Source organism: Pelodiscus sinensis, chromosome 1 (genome assembly GCF_049634645.1).
Source record: "Pelodiscus sinensis isolate JC-2024 chromosome 1, ASM4963464v1, whole genome shotgun sequence".
Classification (NCBI taxonomy): domain Eukaryota; kingdom Metazoa; phylum Chordata; order Testudines; family Trionychidae; genus Pelodiscus; species Pelodiscus sinensis.
In genome coordinates this window covers 302,994,182-303,006,924 of record NC_134711.1, presented here as the reverse complement: position 1 = coordinate 303,006,924, position 12,743 = coordinate 302,994,182, and the positions used below count along the sequence as shown (strand labels likewise).

Genomic DNA, 12,743 nt, shown 5'->3' with positions numbered 1-12,743 from the left:
CAGGTGTCTGGTATTGACCCAGACAGTTCTGTATTTTTGCCTCCTGTCTGGTAAAAAAAAATTGAGAAAATACTGGACGCCTAAAATGTCTGGTATTTTCTGATTTTTTCCTGGCTAGGAGGCAAAAATACCGGATACTTACCGGGTTCCGCAGGGGAGCTGTCCGGCCCAGAGCAGGGAAACAAGGGTATGTCTACACTACCACCCTAATTCGAACTAGGGTGGTTAATGTAGGCAACCGGAGTTGCAAATGAAGCCCGGGATTTGAATTTCCCGGGCTTCATTTGCATATTGCCAGGCGCAGCCATTTTTAAATGTCCGCTAGTTCGGACTCCGTGCCCGTGGCTACATGCGGCACGAACTAGGTAGTTCGGATTAGGCTTCCTATTCCGAACTACCGTTACTGCTCGTTTTGCTGGACCAGGGGAGGTCATTTTTTGACCACTGCTACCTGCCCCCTGGCCCAGCTGCTGGCCTCCCAGCTGCCTCCCCATTTCCTGCTGGCCTTGCTGCCCTGTAGACCTGCTGGGCAGCCATCGCTGCCATGGCTCTGATGGTCAGCCTAGCTCTGGGGCTCTGGGCAACTGCACATGCCAGTTCTCCATGAGCAGCCTAGCACGTGCTGTGCACCAGCACTCCCTGTCCTGCTGGGCAGACACATGTCAGGTCTCCCAACCATGCTGGGCAGCCCCGCTACCACATGGTAGGCAGCCCCACCCTCAGCTCCCTGCGGGCAACCTACTGCCTTGCCAGCCCCACAGGGATCCTTACTGCTGGCCCTCCACCAGGACTCTCTGGTCCTGCAACATCATGCTGGACCATGGATTTCGCTGGACTATAGAATCCTGGTTAAGAGAGTTTCAACCTGTACTTGTAATTTTTGGGTTCTTCACTCTTCTGTCCTGCTGTCCTAGCTGCTTTAACTTCACATTTTCATGGAGGAATATTTTGTTGCTTATTTGTCACAACCTTAAATCATATTTATATATACTTACTAATATTTATTTCATTGGATAATCCTTGGGGAAAAGACCTTTCTTGCCCCTAGCCCAAGCACTTCTAACAAATACTACTGATTCCATACACACACTGATGTACACAGTGTAACTAAGACTATTAAAAATCTGTGAGAACATAGGGCCACCATCTATGACTCTGACCATTGCCCTTCCTATCTGGTAAAAATCTGAGATTTCTACAACCAAGATTATGAATACCTTTAATAGAGAATACTACTTCTGATTCTAAAGCAATACTAAAGAATTTTTTTAGTGGACACTGGTGACCTCACCAATTACTGCACATTATCTTTTATTTTCTAAGCAAGCTAATAAAAAACCCAGCAAAAATATTCTGTCAGTGCCCTAGATTCTTCCCAGCTAGATTCAAGCAAATATGCAGTAAAGAGAACAAGATTAGTTGTTTAGATCTCCTCATAATGTGTGTGAGTACTGCTTTACTCTTACTTGATGTTGAAATCCTTCTTTGTATTATTGATTTAATTTTTCAATACACAATTCCTTATGATAGTCAGAATTAGCAACATGTAAAATTAAAGTGTCTTTGTTAATCGGCCTTAACAAAGATGCTAATTACCTTACCCATTACAAAGATAGCTTCCCCAATTATCACCACTAGTATCATTATCTCATAGGGTATGTCTACACTACCCCGCTAGTTCGAACTAGCGGAGTAATGTAGGCATACCGCACTTGCAAATGAAGCCCGGGATTTGAATTTCCCGGGCTTCATTTGCATAAACTTGGCGCCGCCATTTTTAAATCCCTGCTCGTTCGAACCCCGTGCCGCGTGGCTACATGCGGCACGAACTAGGTAGTTCGAACTAGGCTTCCTAGTCCAAACTACCTAGTTCTTGCCGCGTGTAGCCACGCGGCACGGGGTTCGAACGAGCAGGGATTTAAAAATGGCGGCGCCCAGTTTATGCAAATGAAGCCCGGGAAATTCAAATCCCGGGCTTCATTTGCAAGTGCGGTATGCCTACATTACCCTCCTAGTTCAAACTAGGAGGGTAGTGTAGACATACCCATAGATACTAGCCCTCCCCCTCACCTCGCTTCTGTTCTAATCTGACTTGTAAGTTTTATAATGTGCGGGTTTTTTTTTCATTTTTTTATTGTATTCCTTGGGTATATATGGTCATACCAATTCTCTTCCAGAATTTGATCTGAGGAAGTGGGTCTGGCCTACGAAAGCTCATCATCTAATAAACCATCTTGTTAGTCTTTAAAGTGCTGCATAGTCCTTTCTTTTGTTAAAGCAGTAGTGTTTATAAGTTGACTCTTCCATAAAGTTTTTTTAAAAACTAATAATTTTAAGGTTCATACTCCATTCTTCATCTATTCCAGTTATTTGGATGGAAGCATTAGTTCCACATAATAAGAGGAGTACAGGGAGATATAGAGTGTCTTATCCATATTACAAACTGTGAATATTTAAAATTTTCTAGATCTAAAAATCTTTAAGTATTTTTCCATGTAGCTAAAAGCCTCTCTTCTGTTCTTCTTTATTCATTACCTATGTATCTTAATCTGGTACTAGATTGGGTTACTAGTCTGAACCAATATGGCAATTCCTATTTTCCTCACATAAGGATGCATACGCCTACAAAACCACGTAATCAACATTTCATAACACCAAACAGATTGATCTTTCTGTCTATTCATAACAATATTCTGTTCCACAAAAATATGTAGTGGATCTTGAGACTCTATGCTTTTCAAAATATTTACTACACATTTTATAAACAATACATTAAATTAATAGTGAATAGGATGGTGGGGCAATATAAATAACATTTTAGAAGGTAGATTAGGGTTATAGGCATGATCCAAAGACTTCCAATGATTGCAATAGGCTTTGGAGGTAGTTCCAGGATGGCTGGATCCTTTAACTATTACAGACTTAACTTTATTTGAAGTTCTAAATCTATTTGTAAGGAAAGTAATGTGTTTTTAAGCTTTCACTGGACTCCACTGACATATTTTCAACTGTAACTTTTCTTGAATGGTTTTAATTTATGAGTACATTTCTGATCTGTTGTTTTAACTCCAGTAGATAGAGTTCATTTTAGAAGTGAGATACTGTCCCCTCAATAATAAGAGTAGGGTTAAAAATGGAAAAAATTGTGTTTGTGGTCATATCTCAAAAATTTAACAGTATTTTTGCATTAAAGATTATGTAATAAAAACTTGTCACCTGACTCAAACTTCTAAAGTGTATGTTACTTGTGTTGTGCAACCACTGGAGTTGGATAAAGTACTTTCAGATGAACTGCCAGATTAAAAAATAAATTCTTATTTTAAAAAAAGTCTTTCCATGTGTTACTAATAAAGTTTGAGATTACTTTAATTGAAAGAATATGCATCATCTAGTTTGCCTTTCACTATTTATACTGTTTCCTTTCTGTTCTTCATTCAGCATTAACAATGAAAGTAAATTATTTAGTTTTACTACTGTTCTTATTGGCAGTCTATTTTACTTTCTGGTAGGCATGTTCATGAGTAAAGTGCTTTTGATAGTAATCACAGAAGAGAATGTTTAATTTGTAACAATTTATTTAACAGATTTTTTTAAAGTTTGAGTATTATTTTAAATATTTTGAAGAAAACCTTTATTCTGAACTCACTGCTCGGTTCGTGTTGAAACAGAGCTCCATAGCTGTTTGGAAGGAAAACACACTATTTTTATGTACAGAGACAATCTGTCATTTCTGAAAGTATTTTAAAAAGCATCTATATTGGAGGATTAGTTTACACAGTTTAAACAGTGTTTCAGGATTAAAAAGGGAGAAGGATGCAGTGATTAAGGTACAAGCCTTAAACTTTGAAATATGAGTTCAAAATCCTGCTATGTGATTTGAGCAAGTCACTTCAAGATATGCCTACAGTTCAAACTGGACGTATGAATTCCAATTTGGAGAGACATACCTGAACTAGATCTATTTTTAGTGTGCTAGTTTGATCACAAGTGTAACTGCAGTGGTAGGAGCAGCTAGCTACCTCAATATGCAGCTAGTATCTCAGATAGGTAATGCTCAGGAAAGTTAATCCTTTTCACAACTACAACTACACACTCCTCAAAGTGTAAATTACATCTCCAGGTCAAAGAGTAGACATGCCTGACTTTCAGTGGCTCCATTCTTCGTCTATAAAATGGTAATAATACTGTTTCCCTAACTCACAGTGGCAGTGTGAGGATAAATACATTAAAAATTATGAGGCGCCCAAATACTTTGGTAATGGGAACCAAGTAATCACCTAAGAATATAGATGGCATTGCATTCAATGTTATCCAAGCCATATAGGTTTAAGTTTCAGTAGGTTTCTTTTTCATTTTCTGAATTTGCATAAGAATAACAAAGAGCTATTTTTCTTTCCTTGTTTATCTCCTTTTTTGCTGGTGGTTGAGCTGAAAAGGGGAAGACTAAGCTAAATGCTCTTCATAACACCCTCTTCAGTTGGAGAAGATAGTAATGTATATATTCTATTGCCTCCTCTTTTTCTTTTTCTTGCCCCAGCGGAAATGAGTGTTCTCTGGACTTCAGCTCATGGTATCTATCCTCACTATTTTATTTTCCTGCACACTTGAAATGAGCTCTGGAGTGTGAGTCCCATGGGCTGCCTAGGTTTTATGTCATATGTGGGAGATGAGAGGAACTCTGCAGATGACAAGGACTATGCTAGCCTCACCAGCACAACAAAGTTGACATGACAGCTTTGCTACAGCATAGAATGCTAAAACCAGTGTATATGAGCTATGTACATGCACTGATAAAATACATACAGCCAGTTTTATTTTAAACTTATCAAAATTACAAAGATATAAAGTACCAGGATACTCAGAGGCTACGTCTACACTGGCCCCTTTTTCGGAAGGGGCATGCTAATTTTGAAAGTGGATTTAAATATCCCCCGCGGATTTAAATAAACATGTCCGCCGCTTTTTTTCCAGCTTGGGGAAAAGCCGGAAAAAAAGCGTCTAGACTGGCCCGATCCTCCGGAATAAAGCCCTATTCCGGAGGATCTCTTATTCCTACTTCAATACTTCCCTATTCCCACTTTCAAAATTAGCATGCCCCTTCCGAAAAAGGGGCCAGTTTAGACGTAGCCAGAAGGTTTCTACCTATCTTCCAAGTTTTATCCCTTATTTTTGTTGTTCACTAACTATAGGCCCAGGTGATAGCTGTTTAACTTTAGCTCAATTTACAGGCAATTTCCTGTGGGCACTTATTAGTCAATTGACTATCTGAAATCTTATGTGTATATAATTAATGCATCCAACTAATTCTGGGTGCAGTAGACTACACTGCAAAATTTCAGGCAGAAAATTAGAAACACTTCATTTAAAAAATTAGAGATCGTAAATTTCCCTCGGTAGAGATCTTTTCTTTATATTTGTTTCTAAAGCACCTGCTGCACTTTTTTGCTGTAAGGGTATACATTATTAAAGGTCACTGACATATGATTGTATTCACAGCAGCAGGTCAAATGAAGATCTGATATAAGTCGGAACAACTCTCTAGATTTCAGTTCATCATAGTTTGAGCCAAGTGTTTAAGGGTATCCTAATTTTAACTTTGTGCAGTTATTTCTGCTTGTATTAAAAAAAAACCTTCAAAGATAACTTGGAAAGAGAAATTCACCACTGAATTCATTTTAGACTTTTTCCATTTTCAGCTTCTGATATTATGTCCCCACTAATTAGTCAGACGGTGACATTCACCACAGAAAGAAAGAAATTTAACTAAAAAGATTTAAAAGATGTTAAAATGTCTACCTAACTACTCTGCACAGGCAGCTAGTTGGCAAAAAGTAAGATATGGGGGAGGAGGCATACGTAGTATCAGAGTCTAGGGTCTACTTTGAGTTTCTTCTCCCTCTCCACCTTCAGTTCTTTTTATAATGGTTCATCTGAATTTCCTTGTTATTCTATGGACGTGAAAAAGTATTTAAAGTAAATAAACTCAGAAACATAAGAACATAAGAATGGCTGAACTAGGTCAGACTAAGGGTGTGTCTAGACTACAGGGTTTTGTCAACAAAAGTGGACTTTTGTCGACAAAACTATACCTGCATCTACACTGCCGCTGAGTTCTGTCAACATAACGTCGACAGAACTCAGCAGTTTTGTCGATAGCTGTAAACCTATTTCTACGAGGAATAACGCCTTTTGTCGACAGAGTTCTGCGTCTACACTGTCCTTTGCATCTATACTATCATGTCGACAAAGCAGCTTGCTTTGTCGACAGAACTGGATGTAGTCTAGACGCTCTTTGTCGACAGAAGCTTTGTCGACAGTATCTGTCGACAAAACTTCTGTCGACAAAAGCCTGCAGTCTAGACGTAGCCTTAAAGTCCATCTAGCCCTGTCTTCCAGCAGTGGCCACTCCCAGGTGCCCCAGAGGGATTGAACAGAACAGGTAATCATTAAATGATCCCTCTCCTGTCATCAATTTCAAGCCTCTGACAAACAGAGGCTAGGGACACCATTTCTACCCATTCTGGCTAATAGCCATTGATGAACCTAACCTTCATGAATGTACTAGTTCTTTTTTGAATCCTGTTGAAGTCCTGGTCTTCACAACATCCTCTAGTAAGGAGTTTCACATGTTGACTGTGCGCTGCGTGAATAAAAACTTCCATTGGTTTGTTTTAAACCAGCTACCTGTTAATTTCATTTGGTGACCCCTAGTTCTTGTTTTATGGTAACAAGTAAATAATTTTTCTTTATTCACTTTTTCCATATCAGTCATGATTTTATAGACCTCTGTAATATCCCCCCTTAGTCTCCTCTTTTCTAAGATGAAAACTCCTAGTCTTTTTAATCTCTCTTTGTATGGCGCCTATTCCAAACCCCTAATTATTTTAGTTGCCCTCTTCTGAACCTTTTCCAATGCCAACATATCTTTTTTGAGATCGGCAACCACATCTGCATGTACTATTCAAGATCTTGGAGTACCATGAATTTATTTATATATTTATTCTCTATCCCTTTTTTAATGATTCCTAGCATTCTGTTTGCTTTTTGGACTGCTGCACATTGAGTGGATATTTTCAGAGAACTATCCACAAAGACTCCAAGATCTCTGTCTTGAGTGGTTATAGCTAATTTAGTCCCCATCATTTTGTATGTATAGCTAGGATTATTTTTTCCAATGTGCATTACTTTACATTTATCAACATGAAATTTCATTTGCCATTTTGTTGCCAAGTGACTTAGTTTGGTGAGATCTTTTTGAAGCTCTTCATAGTCTTCTTTGGTCTTAACTATCTTGAGCAATTTAGTATCGTCTGCAAATTTTGCCAACTCACTGTTTGCCCCTTTCTCTAGATCATTTATGAATAGGTTGAATAGGATTGGTCTCTGTACAGACCCTTGGGGAACACCACTAGTTTTACCTCTCCCCATTCTGAAAACTGACCATTTATTCCTACCCTTTGTTTCCTGTCTTTTAACCAATTAGTCCACGAGAGTACCTTCCCTCTTATCCCATGACAATTTACTTAAGAGCCTTTGATGAAGGACCTTGTCAAAGTACACTATATCCACTGGATCCACCTTGTCCACGTGCTTGTTGACCCCCTTAAAGAACTCTAGTAGATTAGTAAGACACAATTTCCCTTTACAGAAATCATGTTGACTTTCCTCCAACAAATTATGTTCATTTATGTGTCTGAAAATTTTATTCTTTACTATAGTTTCAACTAATTTGCTTGATATTGACATAAGACATATTGGTCTGTAATTGCCAGGCTCACCTCTAGACCCCTTTTTAAATATTGGAGTCACATTAGCTATCTTCCAGTCATTAGGTGCTGAAGCTGATTTAAAGGATAGGTTATAAAGTACAGTTAATAGTTCCGCAATTTCACATTTGAGTTCTTTCAGAACTCTTGGGTGAATGCCATCTGGTGCCAGTAACTTGTTACTGTTAAGTTTCAGTTTGTTCCAGAACTTTCTCTAATGACACCTCAATCTGGGACAATTCCTCAGATTTGTCACCTAAAAAGAATGGCTCAGATTTGGGAATCTCCCTAACATCCTCAGCTGTGAAGACTGAAGCAAAGAATTAATTTAGTTTCTCCACAATGACCTTATTGTCTTTGAGTGCTGCTTTAGCATCTTGTTTGTCCAGTGGCCCCACTGGTTGTTTAGCAGGCTTCCTGCTTCTGATGTGCTTACAGAGTAACAGCAAAATATTTTTTGAGTTTTTGGCTAGCTGTTCTTCAAAGTCCTTTTTGGCTTTTCTTATTATATTTTTACACTTAATTTGACAGAGTTTATGTTCCTTTCTATTTTCCTCACTGGGATTTAACTTCCACTTTTTCAATTATGCCTCTTTATCTTCCACTGCTTCTTTTACTTGGTTCTTAAGCCACAGTGGCACTTCTTTGGTTCTCTTACTGTATATTTTAATTTGGAGTATTCATCTAAGATGGGCCTATATTATGCTGTCTTTGAAAAGTTTCCATGCAGCTTATAGGGATTTTACTTTTCTCACTGTACCTTTTCATTTCTGTTTAACCTCCTCATTTTTGTGTAGTTCCCCTTTCTGAAATTAAATGCTTCATACCTTAAAGGAAGAAGTTTATTATGTCATACCTTTTTATCGTAGCTCATATGAAATGTTATTTTTAAATAAATGTCAAATATTTTTAAAAATGTGAATAAGTTCTCTACCTTGATAATATCTTGTAAGAGTGAGTTTCATAGATTATTGGTTTACATTTGTTGCCCTTCAATTTTACTTGGTATCTGTTTTTTTCATGTAGCATAAGAGAAGGAAAATGGATATATCTGAGTGATCTTCTCTTTACTCCTCATTTTATGCCTCATGTTCATCTCCTCTTCCCATTTAAGTAATACTAATATTTTAAATCTCTTCTCATATGGACATTATTCCAAAATTCTTCAGACCTCTGTTACTTCTGCTATATCATAGTGTAGCCGGTTCAGCTGCCCGGAGGGGTTCCTCCACCTCCGGGTCAGTAGGCAGCCACTCCACCCCATTACACTTAGATTTCCACATCATCTTTATGTTTGAATTCCTATTTTTTCAAAAATATTCCTCAAAATGTGGAAATGAAAAACTATTTTTTGCACGAATTAGTTTTTGAGGTAAGTGACCAGTTCTTGCAGTATTCATATTTAATAAATGTCATCAACTTCTCCTGATGCTCAAAGGTCTTACACTCTAAAAATTATGTTAGAAAGTTTTGGTTAAATAGACATAGTTAACTTAGTAAAATTCTTAGTGGGTAATGAACATTTCAAGATCTTGTTCTTTGTGTCCATTAATGAGAGCTGTTATATTTTCCAACAGAGCTTTTCAGTCTTTGAAGATTTGTACTCTCTTCAGCAATTAACTTTGTTCACCTTCACTATGCACCTTAATATCAAAGTATCCCTTTGCTGTTTTTGTAAATGAGTAATTGCCCAAATACTGCATTCATCCCAGGTTCTGCACATTCACACGAGTAGCTTAATTAAAAAACAGACAAAAAACAAAATTCTACCGTAAGCTGCTAGTTATGAAGCAGTTGGAATCCCTGAAGTCCTTTATCATTGAAATGCTCAGTCGTTGCTTGAATGAAATGGATGATTCAGTGTTACTTATAGAAGTAAGGGAGATTATTAGCAGTGGAAGACACATTTGAACTTGCTGAAAAGATGGCTTTTGTCTCTTGAAAGACCAGCTCTCAGTAATAATTACACTATGTCTTTGCTTTATCCCAGCAGTTTCTCCTTATTCACACATTCAGTATTTGATTAGCTTTCTATTGCTTGTTAATCCCTGCAGGAATGCGGCTTTGGATATGGGGAGGATGCACAGTGCATGACATGCAGGCTAAACAGATTCAAGGAGGACTGGGGATTTCAGAAGTGCAAACCTTGTCTGGACTGTGCAGTAGTCAACCGGTTTCAGAAATCCAACTGTTCTACCACCAGCAATGCAGTGTGTGGGGACTGCTTACCAGGGTGAGTCAATTTCTATAGATGAAACTTAGAAAACAAAATTTTAAACTATTAACATTTACTTGTTTGTGTGATCTGGAGAAATGAGTACATTATTGGGAGTCAGAAAATCCATAGTACTAATTCTGAGTCTGTCAACAAGTTAGTGTATGGCCCTGAGCAAATCTCTTCACTTATCTGTTTTCCCACTTGTAAAATGGGAATAATAAATTTCCACACCTACCTCATAGCAGCATTGTGAGGTCTATTTCATCAATGTCTGTACAGTGCTTTGAGTACATAAAATGTGATAAAATGCTAAATACTATTATACTTTTGAGTTATTTCTTTTAAAAACTCAACATCTGATGAGACATTTCCAAATTTCAGATAAGTTGCAATTTAGCTTCTTCCTCTTTCCTTTCCAAACCAATTTAAAAAATACTATAAATGTATTACCACCTCAACACAGAAGTCAACATGCTTTCTAAATTGTGATAAAACCTCTTTAATCTTGAAACCTTTGTTTCCTTACACTTCTCATTATCACTGTGATATTTATGAATATATTTTTTACCTCTGAAAAATATTAATTGTTTAATCATCATGTTTTTACATCCTAAGATTTGATAATAGGGAGCTAAATTCTGTGCTCAATGTGCATGCTGTGTTCCTCACTTTGAATGGTATATCACACAACACTGAAGGCACTATTTGGTCCTGTGAATGTATATAGTCACTGATTCATCGTTTACACAGTGCACTGTGAATTTCCTGGAATAGTTTAATGTAAGTGAGAAAGAACTAGATCTTTATATTTTCTTATCTGGATCGAAAGTTGATACTCATTTCTAGTTCTAATTCCCATGGCCTCTAGAAATAGGAATTCTACAAGATTTGAATAGACTGTGTAACTCCACAAGAGTGCCCATTTGCAATTTTTACTGAAAAGAAGTAATAAAGCTACAGATTCCCTGCCCAAGGAATATTTCAAACTATAGCAGCAAAGAATGAAAATATGAGGGAGTATTGAAAAATAATGGCTACAACAAAAAATAATGGTACATCTACACTGCACACGTATTTCAAAATAAGCTATTCCAGAAGAAATACTCCAAAATAGCTTATTTCAAAATAGTTTATCTACACTTCTGAGGCAGGCTCCACTAATGTGGACGCGCTTCCCCTATTTAGAGCCCCATGAAGTACTAGGGAGTAATTACTTTGAATGGCCCTGGGTAGGTGCTATTTTGAAATAGCAGCAGTGGAGCGTCCACACTACAGCAATTTCAAAATAGCTATTTCAGAATAGGCGTTATTCCTCTGGAATGAGGTTCACAGAAGTTGGAATAAGCCATCCGTTATTTTGAATTTATTTCAAAATAACAGAATTACTGTGTAGACAACATAATGCTGTTGAGTAGACACACCTTGACTGTGTCTAGACTGGCAAGATTTTCCGCAAAAGCAACTGCTTTTGCGGAAAAACTTGCCAGCTGTCTACACTGGCCGCTTGAATTTCCGCAAGAACACTGATGATCTCATGTAAGATCATCAGTGTTCTTGCGGAAATACTGTGCTGCTCCCGTTCGGGCAAAAGCCCTCTTGCTCAAATCATTTGCACAAGAGGGCCAGTGTAGACAGCACAGTACTGTTTTGCGCAAAAAAGCCCCGATGGCTAAAATGGCAATCGGAGCTTTTTTGCGCAAAACCGTGTCTAGATTGGTACGGATGCTTTTCCACAAAAAGTGCTTTTGCAGAAAAGCGTCCATGCCAATCTAGACACACTTTTCCGAAAATGCTTTTAACTGAAAACTTTTCCGTTAAAAGCATTTCCGGAAAATTATGCCAGTGTAGACGTAGCCCTTAAGTGATTGAGTTATGCTTACAACATCCGATCCCTTGAAATCAGTTGAAAGAGTCCTGTTAACTTTAGTGATTTGGGTTGGGGTCATACTAACTTGCACATCTTGTTTCTGCCTGATTATCCCCACTTACACTCCAATACAGTGTAGCTAGAGGCAGTGTGTAGATAATGGTCTAGATACGTTCTGTAAGTAGTCATTTCTAAATAGCAGCTAAGAATGTTAATAATTTAGGCCGTGATCCTGCAAAGTCTTGTTTACATGCTCGAGTTTACCCAGTGTGAGTAGTTCCATTATGATCATTGCAGTTACTCAGGGTATGTCTACACTACAGTGTTATTTCAAACTATGCTGCTGGTCTGGGCTTGTTGTGCTTTTTTCTCCCCTGCACCCCTCCTCTCCCCTTTTTGGGAGGGGTGTGTGTGTAGGGGGGGGCTACTGGGGTTGTGGCAGGCAGGCCCTGGCTACATTCTGGGCCAGGTCCCCTTTTCTCTCTGCCTGCTCTGTTTGCAGGCAGCCTTTCCCCACCCCCCAGCTGGCTGCAGGAGCTGCTGGAGTTGTGGGGGTGGATAGGGGGGCCTTTGCTGCCCTTACCCTGGTGCGGGGAGCGGGACCCCCATTTTCCATCTTTTTGGGGACTGCTTGGCCCCTTTCTTCACTTCTGCAGGCCTGGACTTCATCCTTCCTGCAACTACTATGCCCTCTGGAGTAAAGGAAGTAAGGGGGCTGCTTTACGGCAGCTCCCGGGGTTTCTCCTTCCCCCCCACAAGTTTGTAGGGGGAGGGTGAGAGTGTTTGTGAGGGGCCGTCTGCCATCTGGGCCCCTAGGTGGCAGCTGGTACAACTTTCTTGGGGTGCTGGGGCTGCAGGGTGGCTCCCTCTGCCCCCCACTGTCTCCCCTGCA

The 12,743-nt window shown here is 38.9% G+C and overlaps 1 protein-coding gene across 6 annotated transcripts in view; it reads left to right on the top strand.

The window, feature by feature from the left end:
- TNFRSF19 (TNF receptor superfamily member 19) overlaps positions 1–12,743 on the top strand; it is a 129,428-nt gene that overhangs the window by 48,147 nt on the left and 68,538 nt on the right. For 4 of the 6 annotated variants that reach the window (XM_075919268.1, XM_075919267.1, XM_075919270.1 and 1 more), the window contains exon 4: positions 9,821–9,999. In XM_075919268.1, coding sequence (XP_075775383.1) covers positions 9,821–9,999 — 179 coding nt within the window. Of the gene's footprint in view, positions 1–9,820; positions 10,000–12,743 lie in introns of those variants that run through there. The other 2 variants (XM_075919266.1, XM_075919265.1) reach the window with 1 other exon arrangement.